The sequence below is a fragment of the Colius striatus genome, chromosome 15 (assembly GCF_028858725.1).
Source record: "Colius striatus isolate bColStr4 chromosome 15, bColStr4.1.hap1, whole genome shotgun sequence".
NCBI lineage: Eukaryota > Metazoa > Chordata > Aves > Coliiformes > Coliidae > Colius > Colius striatus.
In genome coordinates, this window is record NC_084773.1 from 2,349,477 (window position 1) to 2,376,873 (window position 27,397).

At 42.5% G+C, this 27,397-nt stretch overlaps 1 protein-coding gene across 4 annotated transcripts in view; it reads right to left on the reverse strand.

Annotated features, from left to right (window-relative positions):
- Window positions 1-27,048, reverse strand: part of EFCC1 (EF-hand and coiled-coil domain containing 1) — a 53,197-nt gene extending 26,149 nt beyond the window's left edge. For all 4 annotated transcript variants that reach the window (XM_062007956.1, XM_062007955.1, XM_062007957.1 and 1 more), the window contains exons 1-2: window positions 26,395-27,048; window positions 24,613-25,019 (exon numbers count right to left, since the gene is read on the reverse strand). In XM_062007956.1, the coding sequence (XP_061863940.1) occupies window positions 24,613-25,019; window positions 26,395-27,048 (1,061 nt within the window). The remainder of the gene's footprint in view (window positions 1-24,612; window positions 25,020-26,394) is intronic.
- Between the last annotated feature and the right edge of the window lie 349 nt (window positions 27,049-27,397).

A 27,397-nucleotide genomic window follows, 5' to 3' on the forward strand; every position in this document is an offset into this window, starting at 1 on the left:
AACTCTGAAGGTACCTATTTATTGGCCTGGAAAGTCCCTCAGGACTTAGTTCAGAACTTGATAGATTTCTAGCCTCATGGACATGGTGTGACAGAAAACAGCAGCAGCGTTATGCCTTAAGCTGGCTGCAAGTTATTGCTGACTGACTCTTACTAAGCATTTGGGAAAGTATAACATTAATGTATATGAACAGGAGGGGCTGCAACCATCAGTTTTGCATCTGAGTCAGATATTTCTTAAGCTCTCACAGGACAACTGCATAAAAGCCTGTCCAGTCATTTGGTCCCTGCCAGTTCTCAAGCAGTGCACATAACAAGAGCTGTCCTGTGGTCACTGCTGAGCCTGGAAGCTCTGAGTGCAGAGGGAACGTGGTTACTGAGAGACCTGAGCCTGAAGTGTCAGTGCCAGCAACCCTCTGCTGTGAACGTGGGGAAGTGACAGCTTCCATGGGCCTCAGATCCTGTATCAGGAAACAAGAATAACAATTACCTCCTGCTGTTGTGTTTTCTGTTTCACTGGTGTTTGCAAAAACATCCTAATGTCTTCAGAGAGTGCTGTTTCTCTGCTAGATACTGTATAATTCTGCAAGCTCCTTCACATTTCAGTTCTGTGCCTGCTACTCGGAGGCTTTTTTGAAACAGTTTTAAGTTTCCTGAAACCAGCCTGTCCTTTGCTTTCTTGAAGCCTTTAGTGTTCTGGTAGATGACTTGTGAAAAATAACACTTCCTTTACAGTAATCCCAAATTACTGTCCTTACCAAATGTTTACAAGTCATTTGCCAGGTCACAGTGATCAGAAAAGACTGCCCAGTATTCCTGCATTTATTGGGGTCCAAAAGCAAACACAGAGCTTCTGCTTTGCCATTGGTCATATGGCTGAATAAGAAACACTATTTGGAGGTTGAAAAGTCAGTGATAGAAATGCAGCATAACCATATGTAGCTGCTCTCTGCATGTAAGAACTGATTTCTGACACTGCATGTTCAGCACTCCTACTCATCTGCTTCCTCTGTGGGTGAACCTCTGCTTGTCTTAGCAGTGCCTCCAATTTCTTTAACTGATGAACCTCAGACCAAGCAGGTTTGCATTGGATTTATCACCAAATTTACTTAAATTTCATCTGAGTTTAAACTTCACATGGCATCTTTCTTAGCACAGCAGAATACTTGAGCAGGTACATCATTTAAACCTAACATGTAACCTCCTTGACATGAAACCAGTTTAATTACACTTTAGTTTCACTGTATCAGTTCCTTTCACGAAGTTACACACCTCCTGAAATGTTTTACTAAGTAAAGATTTCAGTGTTACTGCTTTCAAATGATCCAAGGGTAGGTTATGGTTTATACACCTTCATGCAAGAGCTTTCCTCAGGCCTTTGCTCTGTAAGTCATTTCTCAGCTTCTGTAATGTGATGATACTGTATTTTTTCCTTGATGTTAAAGAGCATAAAATCATGATTCAGATGAGGCTTAGGCAATCATTAGTGCTCTCCTGGGAAGTATTGCCTCCCTCTTCTATCAGAATCACCTGGGATTGGCAGGGTGGCCATAAGCAGCATCATTGAATGCTTGTAGAAAGTCAATATAAATGAAGACAAATCTAAAGCCTCCAGGTTTTACAGGTGACTGCCAGGAGACCAGATGTGGTATTTCAAAGTAGCTTAAGCTGATACATTTAAGCAACTAGGCTATGAGAATAAGCATTAAAATCCACTGAAGAAGTGTACTTTGGGCACACAGCATACTACCACAGACAGACAAGTGTACTCACAGTCACATTAGCATTATCTGGCCAGTGTTGCTCGATGCTAACAGATTGTTGGCCAGATCTTGATGGTTTCTAACTTGAACTTCTGCACCATTAAGGCCAGTTTGCTGATGCCTTTTCCCCATTAATTTCTTCATATAAAATGAGGCTGTGCTTTTAGACCACAGGACTGTTGGGACAGGATGCAAATGACATAACTTGGCATAGGTGGGTATTGTGTCAGTGTAAGGGAACCATGGCCTTGAAATGAGTAGGTATTACTGGGATAAAACCAAGATCAACAACAGTCTCTATTAAGAAGGGTAAAACCTGGTGGTGGTGTAATTTATCCACAGACATAGACTCTTCAGAGCTGCCCAGGGTGAGATGTGTTCCTTATTAACAAGGACAATGGGACAAGGAAATCCTGACAGAAGCCCTTGGAAAGAACTATAATAGAAGTGATAACAGGTCTTCTTTTTGCAGGACAAAGGAGCAGGTAGATTTCAGTAAAAAAATTCATTCCTCTGCCCTATCTCTTCTTTCTTTTCAACTACATTTCATCTGAAGAAGCAGAAAGCTTAATTAAGCAAGTAGTTAACTGTCCTGGAAACTGTATATAGATTATTTAACAAGGCTACGAAGAATTGAAACCAAAGCACCCTCTGTCCTTTAACAATGCCTGCAGCTCAGTTTCTCTTTGAGACACTCAGCCATGCAGCACAAGTGCAGTACCCAGATTCTGTGGAGCCTAGCAGGCTGTCAAAACCCAGAAATAGATGCCAGATTATGCTGAAATACATCATGTATATTTTCTACTTTTGTTTTGGATTTTCTGGCTCTACAGTCTAGAAACTCAGATGTCAAAAGCAAATCAGAGCTACCTTAAATTGAAGTGATGCAAAAGCCACTTCTGAGAGTGATTCTGTTCTGGCTGCTGTATGTTTAAGGCATTACAGAACTTACTAACATTAGGTTACTAAAAAAAGGTGCATTATGTAAGATCCTCAGCCATACATGGCTCAGTGCTACCGTGTCTTGTGCCCTGAATGATGGCTGGTCATAGGCAGACAGCACAGGCTGTAGTGCAGCCCTGTGGTTCCTCTCAAGGTGATAAATGAGGTGAAGGGGAGAGCAGCAGATGGAAGTTGTTACTAGGAACATTCCTCATAGGAAGGTTGAGTAACCGAGATTCATGTTTTCCCAATCATCATTACCCTAAATTATTCTAATGAAAGCTTTTCCCTTTTGCTTCTCTTTTTTGTTGTTGTTCTTTTGGGTTTTTCCTTTAAGACAGAGCTTAACTGCTGTGTTTTCCTTCTCTCTTGGACTCTCCTCCATGCAGCAGCTCTGCTGCATCTGAGCTGTCTGTGAGCTCACATCATGTGCAGCCTCTTCCCTCAGCAGGAGCCCCAGAGTAGGTAGAGACAAGCCTTTCAGGCAATCTTACAGGTATTTAGAAGCAGATACTTCCTTTTGTTTTCATAGAGCTTCCTCAATAGATTTTCACAGGAAAAGAGGGAAATCTGTATGAAAAACAGGAAGCAGTCCTCAGTAGTTCTCTGGAGCATAGCACTAGGAGGAAGACTGAAACAGAAATGTGGTTGTTTGAAACAGTAGGTGATACCAGTGATATTATCTTACTGTAAAAACAATGGTTAAATTTAACCATCACAGGGCTCTTGTAGACTTAAAAACCTCAGGTATTTATAAACATACATTCAGCCTTTCATTTGAGTTGGTAGTAGGTGGCTAATACCTCACCTTCCATAACCAGGTTTTTACACCATGTTTTCTATTTCCATGTAATTGCCCTGGGCAACTCTTTTGGAAAACTTATCTGCCTCAGTCTTGTCTGAGGTCCCAAACTTTCTGATACTGATCCATTCCTCTTGCATCCAATATGAGACTTAATAATTTCCCTCATTTTTTTTGACATCCTAAATACAGTTTCAAATCCTGAGGGTTATGTATTAGATGGAAGACAGGACAAAATGTGACACATATAAATACTTGTTAATGAAAACTGACTAGAAACTTCACACCGAAATTCCTTTCTGATCCATCTTCACACTCCCATGAAGTTCCAAATGTCATGGAGATGTTCTAACTTTTACTGTGAGCACTGAAAAGGGAGGGGAAAGTTTGTAACTCTCCACCTTAAAAGCAAGTACACTAGGAAAATGTTCCAGTTGATTGCTGGCTGCATTAGGCAGCTTACTAGCCTATGTAGTCTTAGGTAGGTGGAAGTGGCCTGTTAGGAAATGGAGATATATGGCATGTGGGATGGCAATTTGTGAGGAAGAAAGCCTGAAAATTGTAAATCCTTAAGAGGAAATTTGAGTTTTACTGTCACTTTCTACATTTAATAAAGCCAAACATCAGGAAGAAGATGGATTTGGATTTCACAGGATGTGGCTTGTATTTGAGAATGGTAGGGATAATCCACTCTGTGCTCATTTGCAATACAGAAATGGGTAAAAAGTGAAAGCAGAGTGTGTTCCTGAGTTTTGCTGATAGCTTTTTAGTAGTTAGCAGCATTAGGTTTCAGGAGATATATGAAATTCAAAGTCCTCACAATCCTAAAGCATCTAAGCCAGAGCCCCTGTTCTCCATACTGTGTGGCTGGCAATGCTGCTTGGTAAGTTTTACAGCTATACCAGCTCCGTATCACAATGCCATGGAAACATTTCAGGTAGCATATTCTACTTTTTAAAGTAGAATGAGTGTAAAAGGCTTTGTAAAAGGAATAGAGTTGATATGCTGCAGTATTTTGGGCTTCTTTGAGCTTAGTCCCACAATGAAGTCTACTGGTTTCTGGTTGCTTGAGTTAAAACCATTGAACAGATGAGTGTTTGTCTATATATTACACACAGAATCTAAAGATACCATTTGAGAGGACAGACTAACAAAAACCAGCAGTAGGTCTTTGTAGTGAATATAGAGTTTTCTTGGTTTTGTTTTCTGTACAGAATATGATATCTGCACAAAGTGTCACACTGCTGTATTGTTAAGCCTGAAGCTCATCAGTAGAGAGCTGTTCTCCCTCCACACCATCAGTTATGATTCTTAAAATGATATTGATTGTACTTATTACTTGAAGGGAGTCACAACAATCCTTCATGACATGATTGTTTGCCACTGTAGTATGCCATATTGTTCAGCAACTGGGAGATTAATAATCCTCTATGAATTCATTTTTATACACTACAGTGATCAGGCTGGCAAGAACAGCTAAAGGAAGGGTTTATCATGTTCTGCCTGCATCTTTGATTGTAAGTTCCTTGAACCAGAGCATGAGCATGTTAAACATCATATATCTGGAGGGTCATTAAAAAAAAGATGCTGGTAGTAAACTAAGCCAGCTGTATATTTGTGTCCTTGGAGGATGAGTGACAGCAACCCATGAGCATGCAGAAGTCTGGTTTGCATTAGCAAAGGCTCATTGAATTACATTAATCCTGGTCACAACTGGGATATTTAGGATAAATATTGTTTATTTTCAGGTCCCATTCTACTGGGAATAGAAGTGACTTTAGTTTCAGGTGTGAGGGCCACTATTAATGGCTGTTTGATAAGTGGTAGAGTCCAGGTTTGATGAAGGGTCCAAGATGGTAAAAACCCTCAGATGTATAAATTTCATTTTCTAGCAGAAGTATTTGTTTAAAACACCAGATCATTCCCAGATCTCTAGTTAAAACCCAAACACATCATCATTAACAGAAAGAATATATCCCATGTAGATCTATTTCAGATGAGCTTAAAACTATGTCAGGTGCAACTGCCTCAAGCAGCCTTCAAGTGTCTGTACTGGTGATGACAGTATCTTGTGGTGAGATTTCTGGCAGATACTTTATAAGTTGTTATTTAAATACATTGATCAGGATAACGGGAATTTAGGCTCCTGGGTCCACAGCAGTGTAGGAGAGACATGATGGCATGCACACAAGTTCCTGGTATCTCTTAAGACCACTGTTTAGTTCAGTTCTTAGAAAGGCCACGCAGGATCAGAGGTTACTCAGAGTATATTATTACTGTTTAGTAAAGAACCAAGTTTTTACCTACAGCAGAACTTCAATGCCTGCCTTTATTTTAAAAGAGCTCCTTGCATGCAACCTTTTAAAGTCCAGGCAACTTGATTCTTTGGAAATGGTTCAGTTGCTTCCAACCTAGTCTGTGCAAGATTCTAGGAAACTTTTTCTTCTGGCCATGTGCAATGTGACATTGCCAGTCTGCTTTTATTCAGTTGAATAACTGGATAACACTGTGTGACTAACCCATCTTTATAGATGGAGACAATCGTTCACTGTATCTTTCCTTCCCAGCACATTATCTGGTAACTCAGCAGGGCCACATCCAACACAGTTGAAATGTTGGGGTCTGTTACTTCTGCAACCAACTGTACTTGTTTTCAAAATCAAGTAAGAGAGTCCACAGTGCCACTGTTGCTCATCAAATAATGAGGTTGTGCCAGCACATCCCAGTCTGAAGGATGTGTGCTACTGTGTGGTCAGGATTGATGTGACTTACTCATGCTAGCATCTGTGTGACTTCCTTGATAACTTGAAGGGAGAGCTGATACCTCTGTGCTTAGGAAACTGTAATTGAATTCTGCTGCTGTCATATTTTCATCTCGTATCCTGGAAGATCAAATAGGATTTTATCTTTAAAAAGCTATTATTTTCTGTATTTCAGATTGCCTGTGTAAAAGCTAGGTTAGCCTGAGTTGCAGAAGGACTGAGGATTTCCCTGTACAATTCCAAACCCAGGAGCGTGATTAATGTGATGTAACCACTCCCTAGATTTGTACATTTAGAGTATCTGTGAATACATTCATAGCAAATGTGTCCTTGCTTGTTTGCCCACTGGCCTATCTATTAAGCAGATACAAATTGTGTGAAAGTTAAATTGAGTGATCAGCTCTTTACAGACAACCCTCTAATGACATGTCATTCACCTTGGTCTGGTTTTTATTACATTCTAAAATAGCAAAGACAGTTTTCTGCAGGACTGATTTGAATTTGAGGAGTGACTTGAAGCAGAGCTTGTTTATAAAGTTGAATGAGGATCCAATTACTACTGGGATTTTCACTTGCTTCTGTAATAAAAATGGTAATCAAATGTAAGTACTTGAAACAGATAAGCCCATGAGTTGGAGCTTTGTCACGTAGAACCCAAATTTGATATTGTGAAAATTATATCAATGGCTTGATTTAAACAGCTCAGAGCCTGATTTGAGTACAATTCATGATGTTACGTCACCATTCCATGTAATAACAACTGACAGAAATCCAAACAAAATGTAAGGCTTGCAAAACCGTATTGAGGTCTTTAAAGGGATGGAAGGAGATAAAAACTTAGGAAGAACTACCCCATGCTTACAGTTTCATCTTGTCCACCATCCTGTCTCTGACAGGGACCTATAGTGGCTACTTCAAAAATGAAAAGCAGTCACAGAGCCAGCCTTTTCCTAGGCTCCAAGAACCAGCATTTTGAAATGCACAGACTGTGCCTACGGACTCCTGTGCCGTTTTAATGGACGTATAAAAGCTTATCCTTATAGGCATGTAAAAGCTTATCTGAGCATTTAAACAGTTTCATGGAGCCGTATCATTAATTCTCACAGTGTTATTCCTCCCCATTGAGAAGGATATTGTTGTGGTTCAATGGTGTGGAGTGCCCATTCCCTCAGTGTTGGCTCCCTTTGCCCACTGAACAGTGAGCCCGCTGTGGGCCACAGCCCGGGACGTGACGGGGCTGCGCTGCAGCAGGCAAACAGCTGACAGCAATTCATGCTCAGGAGACAGACCACCTCCACTTCTGACAGCAGAGGAAAAGCAGACTGTGCTTATCTACAGAGAATGGCAAAGCCCCAAAGGTCTCCTGGAGGATTTAAGAAAGAAATGGCATTGATTATTTCCAAGCTCTGGCTACTGCTGTGGTCCTACTGACTTGGAAAGGCTGCATCTGAGCAAAGTTTGGCTTGCAGAATAGCCTGACCTTTTTTTTGTCCAAAGGTGGGATTAGTTGACAGGTTTTTTGACAGTTTCTATGAGAGAAACTGGATTTTGATCTACAGTTATGGTGCTGCCCTGTTCAATGCTGCTCTTGCTACATTACTATAGAAGAAAATGTAAGCTAAAAAATCTTAACAGGTTCATGAGATGACAGCTTGAGAGATCCTGTCTGCTGCTCAGAAACCTCCCAAACACTCAGGGCTTGTAACTCTTTACAGTTTTTAGGTTTTTCTTGTTTATTTTTAGATAATAAACATAATGATGGTACTGCCTCTAGCAGCTGCATCTTCTCTGGAACTGTTTAGATTGCTTCACTTCACATGTCCAGCATAGAGGCAAGACTGACTTGCTTTCTGCTGTCAGTGGACTGTATCAGCAGGACCTGGATGTGATGAGCACCTCTCCAAACTATACCTGACGTTCTCTAAGAGATTCTCTACCCTCTATAAGAAATCCTGAAATCGAATTGATGTCATTTTGATGTAACATGTTTGACCTTTCTTCTACAAGATGTATAAAAACAAACCAAAAACCTCCAAACTGGAAGTGTAATGCCAGTACAGGCCTCAACCTGCCATCAAAGCCCTCTTATCTACTGCATGGGTTCATTTCCTGAGCAACAACTCTGGAGTCCAAATTTAGGCTATTGTGGCTCTGTGGCCAATTGAAAAGTGTTCTACAGATCAGTTTTAGCATCATATATAAAAATGACTACAAACAATATACAAGCTTTAGTAGGACAGTACACGTTATGTACTGTGATGTATTTACACTTATCTGCCAGCATAGCACCTGTAACAGTGAGCAAAAAACCTCTTCAACTTAAAAGCACAAAACAATTCATAAAGGAAAACTCTGTAATCTGATCAAATATAGTTAATTTTAAAAAATTAAACTTCCTGAGGGGGAAAGTACAATGCAGTGTTTACAAACTTGATGAATTCTCCTTGTGGAAGAGAATAGTTCAGTTGGAAGGGACCTCCAGCAACCATCTAGTCCCAAGTGCTACTCTTCTAAGTGATTGCCTTTTAAATTGTCTGTATTTGATATTGATGTTGGAGTTCTCTAGAATTCATAGGCTGCAGTCTTTTCCAAGCCATGCATTGACATGAAGAGATTTTCAATTAGACTTTTCTTAATAATCTAAACAGGTAATTCCATCGTGCTCCTTCATCCCATGTACATTTATCTAGGCCTAAAATATTCAGGGTACAGCCTGTATTTGATATCCTCAGTTCTGGCAAGTCCACAGTAACCTCTATAATAATAGACTTCTGAAATAACAAACATTAATGTCAGAGTTCAAAGCATACATAAATCTTTGGCCATGTTTGCACAGAACAAAGTAAGGAGGTCTATTATGCAAAGTTACTTTCCCATCTTGGCATTTTAAAATGGAACAGTGATTCTGGTGATGTGAATTAGTACAAGGGTTAAAGTAAGTCTAATAGCACTGCTTGAGTGGTCATAGTGTATTTATGAACAAAAGCCTACAGCTATGGGAGCAGCAGTGCTATTTAAAATGAAATTCTTTGTATTCCTAAGCAGTGCTGTTGTCCAAGCTTGGAATGACTGCTTTGCTCATGAATATTAAGTGAATAAAGCAAGTGATCTGAATGTGGGCCTTCATGTAATCTGCTTAAGCTTTGTGTTTTACAGGACAGCTACCTCTGCCTGATTCTCTTCCATTTGTATAGCCAGGCTCTTCTTATACCATTGTAGGGGGTTTAAAGGAAAAGAGCATTCCCCATTAATATGTTTTGGAACGTCTTTGTTCCTTTTCTCAATGAGATATAATGTTGTGTTTCACTCTGAGCTACATGGACCAGAAATGAGGAAAAAAATTCCCCTTTTCCAGGGTTATAGACATCACTTTCTCTCCCTGACAGCTCTGACAGAGTAAGAAACCAAGTTAGACACGCATTTATGGGCAGACAGAGGTGAGGCACTTGCATATGCATTGTGAATGTAAGGTACCACACAGTTCCCTAAATTATTGAACAGAATCTTTAATATTGCTTAGATCTGTGCACACCAAGCAGCTTGGAGTGCCATGAGAAAAGGCACACAGAGAAATGCCAGCGTATGGCCATGAGCAACAGCTGCAAACACCATGAAGGCCAAATAAATCTCAATGTTAAAGCATCTCTTTTCTTTCTGATAAACATACAGTATTTTGCAAATGCTCTGCTTGCCCCAGATCTCAGCCTGTGTTGATAACCACTGGGCCAACCCTCTTTACAAATGACCATTTTCAATGATGTAGGGAAATATTTGCTGTGCCAGCACGTCAGAAACTCTAAGCCTGGCTTTTCAGATTAAATTTTGCTGTAGGCAGGAACAGATAAAAAGGATCTTTGCAATATTGGTATGGCTGTCTTCTTACACAAAACCTGACATCTACATTGAATAGTGTGTGCTGGTTTCCCGCTCAGCAGGGAACTTCTGTGGTTTGAATGGAAATGAATTAAGTGATTTGAGACTGGACAATAGGCATCCCTCAAGCAGAGTCTAGAAGGTGAAAGCGTGACCTAAAGGCAGGGACTTGTACAGGGTTTTGTCATACTAGATTTAGGTTGGACTCTTCAGCTGTCTAATCCTGTATCCTACTTGTGTCCCACAAGCTGATGATTAGGAGTGTGCAAGAAATCCTGTGATGGGTTGCCAATAGGGGATGGTTTTGACTAAGAGTCAGAGCCAAGCTCTCACACTCAACCAGGAGGTTGTTTCAAAATTCTAGGCAATATTTATCACTAATTCAGAAATTCTTCATATCAGAGTAATAGTTAATGCTTTTTGAATCCTGCTTCTCTCCAGGTATCAGTGGTACTTTGTAGCACTCGCCTCTCATTTAGATGCACAAAGAATTAAGCAGCATGTCTAAGCTCATAGTTTATCTTTTGCTATCTTAAAGGTTACTGTAAAACCATTAACTAATGTGGGTAATAGCTGCCTATTTCTGTGGTTATTATAATCTTATTTTTTGAGATGGGGAAACTAATGTGAAGGAAAAGCATCAATGATTCTTCCAAAGCTACAGTCTTAAGTCTGAGTCACAGCTAAGCTTAGTGTGGATCCTCTGAAGTTGTAGGTACATGAGGTAAGCTTGTGTCTCAGAGCAATGACCTAGGGCTCCTGCAGATGATATTAGAAACATTCCTAAAATGTAACTGTATTTTTTTATTTTATATGTATTAAAATTTCAAAGAAAATACTATAGATACACTTGCTCTGATATTCATATACCCTATTGCATCCTTATTCCTCCCCTGGCCTTTCACTCTGCAGTATGTGGGCAGATTTGCTTGAAGACTCAGGTAGAGATCTTCTTTCAACCTGCTAAGAGTTTATTTTTTGTTTTTTAATCAGTATTTTAGTTGCTTTGTTAATTCCTGTAGCCTTTCATCAAGCTGAATACCATGCAGGAAGGCACTCTGCAGCTTGTCTTACCTGCAGTGTAAGAATTGTTTTTCTGTCTGCTTTGAACCTGCGACCTGCCTTCCTGTGATGACTCACAGTCCCTGCGTTGGGAGACTGAACAGTTCTTCCCTGTTCATCATCTTGAGCTTGAAAAAAATATTGATAGACCTTTTTTCATCTTTCCTCAGCTATCTCTTTTCCACATCTGCAAGTGGCTAAAAAGTTTCCCTGCCTTTTTTTTCCCCCATGCTTATTGTACTTTCTATTCCCTTCCCAGTGTATTTATGTTTTAGGTGGAAGAGTCATAATTTCCTTTCTCTGATACAGGTGTTTTTTGAATGTGCATTGACTGTTCTCTCTTCCTTCATGACTAAATTTCAATATTATATTTGCTTTCCTCACTGCAATTCAGGGACTGAACAGATACATCCCTAGAGTTACAAAGCTCAAAGATATAATGCCCGAGTGTTTAAAATAAGCCCAGTTTGTCACTGTTTATCCACTGAAGCTGGAATTGTTTGGGGTTGTGGTTGGTTTCCCACCCCCTCCCCAAAGTGCAGCAGTTTTCATTAACATGGTAAGAATCATCTGCCATTATCCACTCACTCGGTGTATCCTGAGATTATGTTGTCCTGGTTTTTAACACCTTGATTAAATAAGTAACTTTAAAATGATAATGTTCATTATTATTTTCTCTAAAAATCTAATGATAATCACATTATTGTAGCTGTCCTTAGCATGGGATATAAAGCATATTTCTCTAACTAAAATACAGAACAAAAAACACCCCGTTTTCAAGTTCTAACCAAGGCAAGCTATCAATCACGGTTAGAATTAGGATAAAACTGAAGTTATGTATCCAGCTGCCACTCAGACAGTGGATGTTCTGATCTGAATCCAAGCTTTGTGATCAGTTGAGACATGAATCAAATTACTGGAGTGGTGGAATTTTACCACTTTTAATTCCACAAATTAATTGAGACTCACCTCTGAACTACAGTATCTTCTGGAATGTTTTAATGAGGTACAAACATCTTGATAGATCATGGTTTTTAACATATGGCAGGGTACCCTTTATAAACACAAGTTAATATTTTAGAAATATAAAATCTATAAGGCATATCATCCAGCAAGTACATTAACAATGCATACAGTATGCATTTGTTTTGGGGGGAAGCCCTTTCAACTTAAGGCTACACAATTTAAGTCACAGACTTTTTTACACTCGTTTTATAGTGCTCACCTGGCACCTTGCATATTATTTTCAAGGGCAGATTATGGTTTTACAGCTTCATTTATAAAGTGATGGAAAAAAATCTAGTGCTTCCCTAAGCATGGCAAAGCAGCATATGTTCCCAGGGTCGTGGGAGGATGTCTTTTTGTCTTTGAAAAGTTGCTTTATTTTAAGCTTGCTTAAAATACAAACATTCAAAAGCATCAGTTTGCTTAACTTCACCAAAAACAATAAACACCCAAAAGTGACCTTGGGCCTCTGCATGTTGAATTGATGGATAATTCATGGCCTGCTTTTCAAAACAATACGTATGTGGCTTTCTGTGTTTCACCAACCCTCCCGGGTCACATCCATCTTGCCTACTGTGAGCTGTTACACTCTTCTCCCTCTGACACAGAACTTAATTACAATTAGCCATTCTAGTTGCCATTGTTAAACCTTTGTTCTGAACCAGAACTCTGCCACTTTCTGAAGCCTGACTGATGACGGTCTCGGTTATGCTGGTTGTGCTACCGCTCCTGATCCCTTTGCCCACAGATCAATATCCACCCACTACAGTTCATTTTACGCCTGCAGGCTGTGTGTGTGGATGCAAAAGGAAGGGGGTCTGTCTTCCCACAGGGCTGTTGAAGCAGCAGCCTCTGTGGTGGTGGAACCGAGGAGGCCAACAGCAGAGCGTTGTCTGCGGCCTGTGGCTGGGCCTCCCCCCTCCGCCCTCAGCAGCCGCCTGTTGTGTTTTGTACAGCCTATGTGGCTTCATCATTCATTCTGACTGTTTGATTTCAGCTTCCATTCCCTGGGTCAAAAACAGGCTGGCGAGGGAGGGAGGATGAAAGGAGGTGACACTTTGACAGCTCCTTTCTCAGGGTAATGAGCAGAACTGCTCGCTCTTTCCCCGCTCCCGTTCACTGTGGCCTTTTCCTTCTTTATGAAGCCACATGAAGGGAGAAATTGTCGGTTCAGCTCTGCCTTCCAGGGACTGACTTCATAAACTGGAGGGCTCAGTATGTCTTTTGTAGGCTCTGCCTATGGAATTACTGCTTGGTTTGGGGTTACCTTTCTGTTTGTTTCCTGTATGTAATGACAGGTAAATGCAGATTAATAGAATTAAAGTTTTGCCTTGAGTACATGAAGCAGCAAAGCATCAATTTCTTCCTGGTGACTTCTGCACTGTGTGCCATGCTTGTTCACAAAACAGAGCTCTGTTTACTTAGCTAGTCTGTGGGAGTCTGCCACAGAAAAGCCTTGCTTTGCTTGGAAGAGGAAGAAATTATTTCTACCTTTCCAGCATTAATAATCTTCTGTTCTAAGAAGATCATTTAATAATGAGGTAATTTAAATGATAAATAGCTGTATCCTAACTAGAAGAAAAGACTGTCTTCATGAAAGTCAGTGCTGTTTGCAGAAGCAAGGCCTTGACTGATAAGGTTGGAGAACTACAATTTAAGTGTGAGTGACTTTCAGCACTTCACAACCAGTGCTAAGCCTTAGGGATCGACAGTTTCTCAGGGTTATATAAAGTACAGGTCTAAACACCTCAAAAATCTCAGGATCCCAGATCTTTATTCACAGTTATTTAATGTGAAGTTAGAGATTAGGTCACAGGATCACAGTATGTTAAGGGTTGGAAGGGACCTTGGAAGATCATTCAGTGCAACCCTCCTGCCAGAGCAGGACCACCTAGGTCACACAGGAGCTCATCCAGGCAGCCCCTTCCAGTGCTCCCTCACCCTCACACTGAAGAAATTCTTCCTTATGTTTCTTTGGAACCTCTTCTGTTCCAGCTTGTGCCCATTGCCCCTTGCCCTATCATTGGCCATCACTGAGAACAGCCTGGCTCCATCCTCCTTACACCCACTCTTTATGGATTTGTAAACATTAATGAGGTCACCCCTCAAAGCTCTAAATTTATTTACTGTTCAAAATTTCTCATTTTTAAATGCATTTGAAGCCTCATTTGGAAACTGTAAATCACGATGAACCAAAAAAAACCCAAGCCAAAGAGAGAAAAGCAGGTAGCTAAGAGGAGAGGAAGAAAAGTAGCAAGTCTAAGATTGACAGCACAAGAATAGACCTAGTAAATAATTCTGTCATATAGAGATTAATCATAACTTTTCTGAAAGATACCAACCCCTGGCTACACTGAAAGGTCTTTCATTCCATTTACCTGTGAATATCCTGCCAGTGGTGGCAATATTTCACAGCCAGAAGATTTCTCCTCCTGCAAAACCAATCACATCATAGCCAGGGCTCCAGCAGTGCAGAGAATAGTCTTTCTGACAATATAGCCTAAACCAGAATTCTTATTTTTCTTTTCTTATTCTTTTTGTTCTGCTAAAGGAAATGTCCTTGGGGAGTGTGGATAGTGTGGGAAATTAAGCAGAGCTATGTACATTTGTTAATGGAAACACAGATCTTTCAGACTAAGGATGAGCTTCTCTTATAATTGTTGCTTAGAGCAGCTCAAATACAATTTCATCTTGGTTATGTTAGGAATCTGAGGAAAAGATTTTTGCATCTAAGGAAACTGTCTCTTCAACATGAGAGAAAATAATTAATTTGAGTTTCTTTTTTATGTCTTAAAATGGTGTTTTGAGATTTGATTTAGCTACACTGATTTCATATCATTCAGAGAGGAAAAATCCAAACACTCCAGGGAGAAAACGTCCAAATAAAAGACCAGAGTTTATCTGCTTTCTCTTTTATTTGTCCCTATGTGAAATCTTGCCTGAGGTAACCTAAATATGTAACTAGTTTAAACTGTTTCCAAACTGTATTTTTGGACAATGAACTATTCAGCCTGAATACTTTGCCTGGGTCTAAATTAAATCAGAGCCGTGGCTGTGAGAGTGGCCCATCTGTTTCCCTCATCCATGCCAGATCTGTCAGGTCACCGAATTAAACCACTTTAAACAGCTCCCTTGATATCTATTTGTTCAGCAGTAGAAAATGTCAATGAGATGTGTGCTTTCAAGGATGTGCCTATGTTGTGCAGTGTAAAATCATTTGAATTAATCCCAAAGAGCTGGTGTTTGTGCTGTGGAGCTGTGGCGTGCTCAGGATGTTGTGCTGGCTGCAAGTCAACGTGTTGCTGTACCCCAAAGTACAGGTGTACCCTCAGTTGCATAGGTGCTGTTGGAAATTGCCCCTTTGGGTATTTGCTGACACAGAAATGGGGAGCATACCCTACTTTTGTGCAGTTTTCATTAGCATTGGCTTTGCTCTGATGGCTCATATTTCTGTCATGTGTAATTTTCTGCTAAGCAGAGGATGATGTAGACCAACTAGCTCCAGAAGTGTGAAAATACTACACTTGGAGCTTAGCTTAAACCTGTGACTGTTCTGCTTTAAACCTGTATGTTCTCACCACATGCAGCTCCAGATACTTTTGTTGTGTGAACTAATGCCAAGGACATGCAATGGGGTCAAGTACAGACAGTGAAAGCAGAGCAGATGTGCCGTGAATACCAGACCTTTCAGTGTTATGATTAATGTGACATCATGAACCTTTCCTGAAACACTCTGCTGTGAAAAGAGGCTTTTCACAAAACAAAGCAGAGGGGCTGATTTTATTCTGTAGATTTATTGAAAGGTTTGGGGTCTTTCCACTGTAATCTGATTCCTAACACTTGGCACTTTTCTTGAACTGGATGATGTGTGATGGCAATTAGCACTTGAAGCTCAGGATCCCTTCAGTGAACACTTTTTTCCCCCCACAAACAAGCAGGGACTGCAACACACAGTCAATCACAGTCTCCATACCATATTTTGCAAGTGGTTTTAAGAATGATGTCATGAAGGCTTCAAGTTACTTGTTACACAAAAGTAAGTTTCTAAAGATGCATCATGCTCAAAGCTTACGCTTGACAGTTACTGTCCAACCATGGCATCGGTGGACAGAATGCAGTCAGCATCCTGTGATGTGGGTATCTGCAATAATGAGCAAGCCTCATTCCACATTTTCAGTCTCTGAAGTCGAGCTGCAAGTTTGTGATCATTTAAGGACACATATATCTGTTCATTCTTATCAGAATTGGTCAGACTTTCAGGTGGGCATTATGAAAAGCTCTGAAAATGTATTAAAAAATCCCCTTTGTCCTAAATAAAGTGATCTCTGTAAATAATAACCAAAGCCAGCCTCTTGGTATATCTTACAACTTTCAGGTTGCTTGACTTGAGCACACTGATAGGTTCCACATCTGGAATCGTGGAAATTTCTCTACAATGGACTGAAGCAAATACTTTGACCATCTGATCCTCCTGCTCTTTTTTCCCCCCCTTCTTTCTCCTGCAAAATCCCAGTCCATGTTCAAGTTTCCAATTTAGGATTCTCTCAGGAAATGAAGCTTTAAAATCTTTTACTTACAGTGCAGGGCATTCTTTTCTAGCTTTTTTTTTTCCAGGGCAGCATTTTACTTAGGTTGTGACTGCAGTTTGTCTTAGGCTGTTTTGGTGGCTACAGTTCTGAATAGTTGAGAGTCAGGTTGCCAGGAAATCTGGCAAATATAGGAAAATAAGGTGAGTATCCTGAAGAGAATATCCTAAGCCAAGCATTAGAGAGGCAAATATCAGTCTGGATTTTAATCTCTTTGCTAAGCAGGGAGTCAAGATGCTGGTCAAGTTGAAAAACTGTGGAAAAGAAGGGAAAAGTATGGAGAAGGGAAGAGTGCAGTAAACATGGCCAATGATTCAACAGGAATTCTGACTACAGGGAGAAGATGGGTAAACAGAACAAACTTCAGAAAATGTTTCCAGTTATGTCATATCACTGTCTTGTGTCATTGAAGACACAGAGATTGCCTATATTCTATTTCCTAACACCAGTGACATTTATTAGCTCATCCCCCAGACTGCTCAGAGTTGTAAATACAGATTGACTACCTGCCTCTATGTGAGTATCCCTGGCAGCATCCTAAGTAATGTGATGGGATTTAAAATCACCTGATCTTGCCTGTGCTATCCTAAGGATGGTGTTTAAGAACTTAGTCTGGCTGTGGGTTTGCAGTGAAGCCATGGGGTCAACTGATCTGACTTTCTTGCTATTCTTCCAGATCTCCTGATAATTTAGGATTGATATTACACAGAGGAGGTTTTTAAGAATTGAAGTTAATGATGAAATAGAATGGTTGCCTGTGAATCTATTCAAAGGCTACACTGATTTCTTTTTCTGGATGGACAATGGGTTGAAGAAAGCTGATGAAACTGAACACATTTCTTGCAGATTAAAGGACAGGTTTGAGTGGGTGGTCCCTCTAGCATATTCTGAGAGCAGACTATTTTAGCAGAACAAATTAGTTTAATCTGTTTGAAAACTCGGGTTGTTGGCATTTGTCTGAGAAGCTAGCTTGTCTGTTTTGTATCCTGAAGGAAAGCGAGATGAGGAGCAAAGAGTAAATACTTTGTACTACTTTAGTAGAACTCCTCCTCTCCTTGTTTTCATGAAGTTACTGTCTAGTTTTAAGAAGAAAAAAATCTAATTATTCCCTTTTTATTTCTCTGTCAGAACAAAAGCCTTACAAGAATGCAGAATTCTCTGCTTGTGCCCGAGTGTAGATGATGAGCAGTGTTTGATTTTCAAAGTGACTAGTATGAATTGACAGCAAAAATGGCACACACTAAACCCATTCAAGATACACTTGGTTGATTGGGTTTACCTCTGGGGGGGCTCAGTCAAGTTGTCAAGTACTTTATCCTAAATGTATGTAAGTGCCTGACTGAAGCATGTGTCAATACTCTGGCCCTTTCAGGTGTGTTCTGATTTGTGTCAGTATCTTTGACATCTGGGCAGGTAAACAGAGGAGCCCCAAGTTTAAGCCACTCTGAGGTTCTCTGTTACTCCTTGGTCTCACAAAACTGACCTGAAGAAAAAAGGAAATGTTTAAAAAGTACTCCTGGCTCTTCAGAGTATCTACTGGGGAGGTTTGGCAAATTTCTACTCACTAAGAGTTATTGCCCCGTTATGTTCTCGTTACTCCTATGAGCAAAGGAATACTGCTAATGAATTCAACAGGTCTGAGCACTTGAGCATAGAGGCACAGAGGGGACCTGGCCAGCCAGAGACCTTGCAGAGAGGTGGGGAACAGTGGGATGCTCTGGCCAGCATCCCATCCTGTAGCTCTTCTGCATAGAAGTGGCTACAAACGTGTCAAAATCACAGAATCTCAAGGGTTGGAAGGGATGTTGAAAGCTTATCCAGTGCAACCCCCTGCCAGAGCAGGACCACCTAGAGTAGGGCACACAGGAACTCAGGTTTGCTTAAGAAACAAACAAGAGGCCAAGTGCATGATGCTGTTGGCAACATGGAAAGGTCCTCCTGGCTGCTCAGTGAGGAGATTCAGTGAGCTGTTACTCTGTGACAGGAGGCTACATACTCTTGCTTTACAAATGTGTTTTTCTTGGTAAGAAATAACTGTTCTTTTTATGCAGCCCCCTCACACTGATGTTAGTTTGCTCATAGGTTGAGACACACAGATCCCAGCCTTGTCTAGCTAGTAACTCCATTCCCAGCATAACCCCCATGCATCGAGTTTGCTGTGCTTGTATCTGTAAGCAGTGAGATGTGAAGCACCAGGGTCTGTCAGATGGGTGATATCAAGGCTAATACAATTCTAGGGTCTATAAATTGAGCACAACAGCAGTACAGGCAGCGATGTCCTGTCCCTGGTCAGCTTAGGTGCACCAGGCAGAAGGTACCTAGGGAGCCTTTATGGCAGAAAGTGACATGCTGCTAATATTTGTCACAGAAAGGTGCTTGGGAGCTCAGCCAAGGAATCAGAGAGTTGCAGCCTTGAGCTAGGACTACTTCTGTTTGATTTTGTCTCCTGCAATGACAGTGAGAAGGTGTCTTTGTTCTGGGAGATGTTCTTTCTGAGTGGCCCAGCCTCTGATCTGGAGCCCAATCTTATGAAATGATTTTTGCTGAGGTAGGAAAAGATAGGAAATAGGTTGTTTCACCTGGGAAGTCTGGGCAGCAAAAGGCAGGGCTTGTCAGGGCTGTCACTGCAGGGGTCCACCAAGCTGCTGGCTGAGTTTCCAGGCACTGATTCAAGGGCCAGTAGCTGCAGAAATACTGACTGCAGCACATCTTCTGGGGAAACAAATGATTTCTCTGGTATGGGGGGGATGGTATGATCCGAATTACACACGGAAGGGCAGGAGGAGATGGCTTTAAAAGGCAGCTGCATGTGGCAGATCCTGTGTATGAGAGGACAAAACTAACTCCTTTGGCTTGGACTGTCTTTTTGTTACTGCTGACAACCACAGGGCTTGCAGTTCACTTTAACCCCTGCGTCTCCAGGGAGGGACATGCAGAGGGGGCTGCTGAGTGACAGCTCCAGCGGGTTCAGCCAATGGTGCCTTTGCAGAGCTGTGGGAGGGACACAGCAACAGCACGGCCACCCCAGTGAATGGACAGCAGCCCTCTGTGTGGCACTGCTATTGTGCTCACGGTGATTTACTCCCAACACGGCAAATAAGGCAAGCCAGATGAAAAGGAGGGTTTAATGAGGCACCAGGGAAAGTCTCCCAAGAATAAATGCTATGTAACTAAGAGCCCAGCGCTGGAAAAGGACAGAGAACTGGCTACATTTCCAGGGGCAGAATCAGCACACAAGTACAAGCTTCCTTGTGGATACCTGTTCCTGTGTTCATTAGAATGGATTTGAAGCAAAGGCTTCCTATTATTATGAGAAGCAAGCATTAATGTTAAAAAGAACTGAAAGACATTTGAAATACAACCAGCCCTTCCATAGGACAAGATGCTCTACTTGTTCTTCAGTGTGAAGTTACCATTCATAAATTGCTCTCCCTCCCATATAAAACAATACCTTCCATTACCCCTTCCAGTGAAATCAAAATGGTCCTTTAAAACATTTCAAATGCACAGTAACCTGATTGGCTTGCTTAGCTTACAATTCTTCTACAACTAGAGACACGAGCAGTCTAAGTACTGACAGCCTGCAATGGCAACACATTCACCTGCTGCTGTTCACTTCTTGAAAACCTTGAGTTATGTCTTTTTTTGTCAGTCTTCTGTGTAATATATAGCTTCTTACAGTCTTAAGTAGTAGAAAATGTCAGGTACATGCAGAATTAGAACTCATGGCACCAGTTCATTTAGAACAAATTGCTTGAGTGCTCTTACAGATGAGGCTCTGCAAAGTAACGTTTCATTTCACTCTCCATGAGCTCAGTTCTCTGTCATATTCTTACTGCCTGCCGTTGACTTCTGTGCCTTGTCATTGCTCCTGTCCAAGGATGTGCTGCTCACCTGTGGTTCTACCCAGCCTTTTGTGTGGTGCAGCACACACACAGCCACAGTCTGCACTCCACTGTTATGCCATCTGAAATAAATTGCCAAGATGCACCTCATCTTACAACCAGCAAGTAGTTGGTATTGATGATAGTAGTCAAGCAGAAAGTTCTCCAGATTTTCTTTATTTAAGGTCTAATTTTTTAAATAGAAGAACAGCTCTAGAATGCCTAAATGTAAAACATGCATTACCATTCAGATTGGAAATAACCTACTGTATATACCTTCTTTTGTGGATTAGTGTTTCTTTCCTAGGGCTTTTCCTTCTTCACTTAACAGAGCTCATTCTGTATCAGTTTAGAGTTATTTCCATACCCTTCTCCTGTTCTTGGATTATTAATTTGGATCTGTTTGGTCCACCAAACAGATATTTTAGAGAGTAAATGAAAGGAAATGAAGTACTGCTCCAGGATAACCTAAAGCCTGACTTTTTTAGAGAAATGAACTGGTGACTTTATGGAAGACATAAAGGGAGGAAAACCTGCTAAAGGCCTAAATCTTCATATTATAGGAGAATATGAGGAGATGAAACAAGCCTCTCTGTATTCCATGCAAAAAGGATTCCTATTCATTAACACATATAAATACTGATGGATAATTAAGTAATTTGAGAGACAGCTCATACATACTGGAAGCATTTTTGGTATCTTATGACCCCTTCCTCTGACCTATATAATTACTGTGCTGCTGCCTAACACAGCAACATAAAACCTCTGTGAACATCCCCAGTGTGCAGCCTATTTCAATTCTAAATGACCTTTCTTTTTATTTCTTACCCTGGGATCAAATAAAAAAAGGTTGCTAAATTCTGTTACTGCCTCCCATGTCATTAAAGAGGAAATGCTTCTGTAAACTTTATTCAGTAATTGAGTTCTAAGCCACCTAGAGTGTAGTATGGAAAAGAGACAACTCATATTTGGCAAGAACAATTCATGTCAAACCAATCTAATTTCCTTTTCTGACAGGGAAAATGGCCAAATGGATAAAAAGAAGCAGTAGCTGTGACTGTTTTATTGTTGTGACTCTTTTTATGTGTGGCATTCTTATAAACAATGCTTATAAATCATGGGACTGCAGTAGAATACATGGATGGTGTCAGGAGGAGCAAGACTTACTGAAAAAGGAAAGGAGTTTAGGGAATAGCTCTTAAGGATTTGCTCTCAGTTGTAAGTAGTAGCCCAAGTTAGGAAACCATTTAATCACTTGCAGGTACTTATTTTCCTGAAAAGATGCTAACTATGTTGTTTCCTGAGTTAAAGATTGTAATTTAAGGTCTGTTGTGATTCCAGGTCTAAATGATAGCAAGTGTGTACAAGATGAAGGTCTAGAAGTTAGATTTAGATGTTTAAAGAGCTTTGACAATCTGAACCTAAAAGAAGAAGTAATTTTCTTTCTAAATATGAAAGTATAAATAGGGGCACCATGTAAAGCTCACAGACTGGTCTCATTCTTGAATATGATCCTCTCTGGAAGAAATCAGGCTTCAACTGGTGTAAAACAATGGCACACAAAACCAGTTAAGGTGAATTTTCAAGAGACACATCTGCAATCTTCAGAGTTTTCTGCAGTATATTCAAATCCCCACTCATTTCTCTCCACTACTATTAGTTCCTGACAAACTTAGATCCTGCTTACATGCTCACAGATTTATGGTACTTGGAGAAAACTGCTCACCAGAGTACTAACTGAAATACATACTGACTTAACATTACTTGCCAGTTGACAGCCTGAGAACTAACAGCTGTCCCTCCATCTATACACTGTGGCCAACTCGTCAGCTTTCCTTCCACATGCACTCCCAGCACCTCACCCAAACTACACCCACAGCTTTTGGACTCATGCTCAACAAAAGATGATTCTCTATGAGAAGAAGGAGTTTCTGCCATTTGTAGAAGAAATGTAATCAAGTAAAGTGTCTCCTCCTCTGGAGACATTCAAACCCAGCTGGCTGAGTTCCTGCGTGACCTACTCTAGCTGGTCCTGCTCTGGCAGGGGGGTTGCACTGGATGAGTTTTCAAAGTCCCTTCCAGCTCTTGAGATTCTGTGACAAGCTCAGATGCCAATGGCTGCATGGGGTAGAGACAGCCATGCTAGTGTTAAACTATTTTATCACAGCAAGACAGAGCTCAGCATTGCCTAACTTATCTCTTTCTTGCCAGTTTGGGCATCCCTGTGCCATGATGGGGAACATGGGGAATTATGGTATTCTGTATACTGCAGCACTGTGGAATATGACCACAGGCAAGCAAGACATCATTAAGCAACTCTGCTGTTAAAACTGTTCAAGCAAAGAGCTGTATTCCATGGCCAGAGAAATGGAAGTGCTAACAGAATCAACTTGCATGTGGAAGCTGACCTGGTCCTGTGCTAAATGTGTTGTGGGGCTAAAAGTGGTGTGTACCTTCCAAATGATCAGTCTAGCCCCATTCCTGAGCTTTACACTCACTTTACATTGGCATGCCATTTACAAATAAATATTACACATGAAGCTTCTCTTACAAAGAACATGGAATTTACACTTTTAAACACACACCCTGTTTTGATGTAACCTAGAAAAGTCCCCACCCTGCAAGGCCCAGCTGGCATATCTCATTGTCTTTAACCACTTCACCTCTACCTGTTTGAAGGCAATTTTTATTCAGCATACTTTGGAAATGCAATTCAGCAGGACAAAAACTCATGTTAAGTCTTTGGTGCTCGCATCAGGGAGAACTTGAGAGACTAGGTGAGTAGGTTGAGCTCACTTTGCACTAAGGGTTTTATCATTCATCCTGAAACTCCTGTAAATGACAGGTCGCCTCGGAGCTCTCACAGTGTGTTAAAAACCCTACAGATGTTTAAACAAATGCTTTTATCTTCTGCAGCCACACAGGCATTAACATACACAATGCTTACGGAGAGATAAAATGCTTATTTTTAGAATTTCCTCACTTCATAAACCAGTACAATAGCTATGATGCCACAAATAACTCACTACGAAGGCTTCTTATAAGCAACCAGAGGAAGTGTAAGTTTAAGAAGAGACAATGAGTTCAGAATAGACAATGTATTAAAATACCAACTTTACAGTTAGGAAAAAAATGTATCTAGATATGAGCTTTACTTTGGGTCAGCAAAAAGATAAACAAGGTTTCATTCTATAGGTCAATCTGAAACTTGGGCAGAAATGCTTAACACTTAATAAACCACCAATGAGTCCAGGTTTAGTGTGAGATCTAAAGCAACAAGAGCAGGGAACTATTACAGCTGGGACCAACTTTCTGGAAACTTATTTATGCTGCTACAAAAGTGGGGTTTAGTTGCATGATGTGGTTTTTGTTTGAGGTTCACACTGTATTTTTGTAGGGGTTTAGAAAAAGTGTTTTAACTTTCCTCTTCTGGACTACTGTCAGTGGGGAAGCAGTAAGATCACAGCAGAGGTTAAAACTGCTGGCCAGAAGTTGGCCTCGTGGGGTTTTCTCCAATTCGTAGCACAAGCTGAAGAGTTTTCCTCAGAAGTGGAGTGGCAGCCATCTGATTACAGCTGGCTTTGCTTGTGTGACCTAACTAGCAGGATATGACTGGAAAAATAAGCGTGTTGGAAATGGATTCTGAAGGACTGTCAGCAATGTCTTCTGAGGCTTTCTGGAAGCATTACTACATTGAGTCCTATTGCTGTGTGTTTGAGGAGCTCCCCGTAGATCAGCATCCTTATTTTGGCCTCCCTTCCCCTGAACATGCCCACTCTGTTATGGGTCCCTACTGAGAAAACTGATCAATAGCTTCTGGCTGTATTTTAGAAGCCGTATTGGAGACATTTAATAAGCTACAACTGGTGACTTTCAAGCTCCTTTGTGTTGCAGTAGTGTGATTTACAGGCATTTGTGTCAGTCTCACACTTACCTATAGTGCTGCAGTTCTGATTCTAGCTGCTGAATGTATATTTGCAGATGGGGCACTTGGTTAGCTTTCACTTCCAGCTCCTTCACTTTGCCAAGGCTGCTGAGGACGGCGTGTCTCGCCTCTTCAACCTTCTTCCTCATTTCTGCTTGTTCCCTCTTCAGGTTACGGTTACAGTCTTCCAGATTGGCCAGAGCTTCCTGAGAGCTCTTCAGCTCTCTTTCCAGCTCTTGATTGAACCTAATTGCTTCTTCAATTTGGCCATCCCGGGAGCTCCGGATGAGTTCCACTTCCTTCAGGACACTCTGAAGGCACTTGCTCTGAGAGTGCTTCTGTGCTAAGGGTCTCTTGCTCCCTATGGAACAGGTCCCCTCCTCCTTACGGTTCACGTGGCTTTTCCGCAGTCCCACCTGTAAGGAAGAGGAGCAGAAAGCAGGGAGAAATGAATGTGGTTTAAAGCAACTGACAGTTTAGTCACGACTGAAAATGGATAGATTGTGTTTTGTTGGGGTTCTGTCTGGATCAGCAAGTAATAAGCTACTTACCTTAGTGAAACACTGAGACAAAGCAGCAACCTCTGGAAAGTAGTTTTTAAATAAATAGCTCCATTAACTTTAAAACTCCATGAAAGTGGAAAACTAGGTTACTGCACAAGTTTCTGTATAGCTTTAATGTCATTAATACAGGCTGTCCTCAAAAGGCAAGTAGTGTTCTTTTGAAAAGAGTATTTCCAGTTATGCTTTTTATGTCTTGCTCAGTAGAAGTGAGCAGAGAGCAGCTGCTGGTGGTCTAGAGCTCTGATCTTTGTCCTCCTTCAAATTCTTTCTGGGGCCTTTGCCTGGTGGCTTTGTGTCTGTGTCTGATTTGCTTTCACTTTTCAAACTCAAACAGCAGAATTGGCTTTCCCCTGCCACGCTGGACATGTTGAAGATAAACAGCCAGCTCCTGCCACACAGAAGTCTCAAGCATGGAGCAGTGTTCTGGGAGTACTGTGTTGGTGTTAAATCCCACCTGATCAGACCTGCCAGATCAGCTGGTGAACTCAGCCCTGCAGTGCTTTGCCTGTTCTATGCTATTTCATACCAGAGTAATTTAACTGCTCTCTAGTAGGTGTGTGTTTCACTTGAGCCAATACAGCAGAAACAGAAACTGGCCCCAAAATTAATGGGGCTCTGCACAGGAGCAAGAGACTATTCATCAGCCCGTCTGCAGAAGTGGCTCCAACTCTGGACTCAAAACACACTTCTGTTTCCAAGGCATTTACAGCTGTGTCATTGCATGTGCTCATACAGGTAAGAATTCAAAAGTTCTTACTTTGTAAAAAACCCCACAAGGGTCCATAATTGGTATACAACTGACTGCTTGCACGTGCAATGGGAAAAGGAGCATTACACACTTTGCTGACTGATGCCTGGACATGCTCCTGTGCCCCCTGATGGAGGGGAACCTGCTTTAGCAGGGGGCTGGGCTGGATGAGCTCTGGAGGGCTACCACCACTCATCTGGGATTCTGTGACATCTACAATTTGAGCAGGGTGGTTTTCTGGGCATCCCATAGTGTCGCACTGGTGAAAGTACATTTCTCCCTTAAGACTCGATGTGAATAAACTTTGCTCAAAAGTTAACGCCGGAGATGGATGAGCAACCCTCGGTCTGTGCCATACTCCTTCTACCGGTCAGTCTGGGGGCGGAGAGGTCACTGACACGGGATTTTCCGAGAGCTGTGTCTGTGCTGAGCTAGGCTTAATGGAGCCGAGCCGCGCCGGGCGATGCGGGCGGGACTCACCTGCAGCGCCAGGCACCGCGCGTCGCTGCTCTGCAGCGCGGCCCGCATGTCCTCCACCAGCTCCCGCAGGCTGCCGTTCTCCTCCTCCAGCTTGGCGATGCGGTCCTCCGCCTGCTCCAGCGCCACGATCTCCTCGTAGCACTCCCGCGAGCAGCGTCCCGCCGGCCGCCCCGCCGCCGCCTCCGTCCCGGGGCCGGGGCCCGGCGGGCGGCGGCGGCGGCGGGGGCTGCGCAGGCGGATCTGCGTCTCGATGTGCTCGCTCTCGCGGCCGAGCGGCAGGCGCGGCACGGCGCGGCGAGCGGCGCTGCCCGCCTCCGTGCTGAAGTAGCCGCAGAGGCGCGCGTGGAACTGGCGGAAGGTGAGCTCGGCCGACAGCCCGTCCCACAGCCCCGCGCACTCCTCGCGGTCCGCCGCCTCCTCCAGCCCCAGCACCTGGCACAGCGTGCGGAAGTCCTCGCCGGGGATCCTGCCCGCCCCGGCGCAGTCCAGGTGGTGGAAGATCTCCTGCAGGTACTGGTCCAGCCCGGTGGCCAGCACGACGATCTCGTTCTCCACGCCGCGGTCCAGCCCGTAGTGGTAGGCGAGGGCGCTCACCAGCCACTGCGTGCGGCGGGCCGGCCGCCCGTACGGGTCGCAGCCCTCCGGCGGCTCCATCGCGCCCGCCGGCCTCGGCCCCGCCGCTCCGCTCCGCCGGCAGCACCGTCCCGGCCGCCCCGCCGGGCCCCGCCCCGCCGCACCCCGGCCCGCCGGCCCGGGCACGCAGCGGCCGCCTCCCGGCGCGGGGCTTCCCGCATCCCCCGCGGCGGGGACCGGGTCGCTGGAGCCGCGGGGCGCGCCGCGCCGCTGCCACCCCGCGCCGTTCGGCCGTCAGGAAAAGGGGTTTCAGCCAAGCTTGAGCTCGGAGTTAGCGCCAAACTCCTGGGCTGGTTTCTTTCAGGTTCAGTAGTAAAACATTTGCCCTGTCTCCCACAGCATCCTCGGCTGTACTCAGTGATGGCCGATG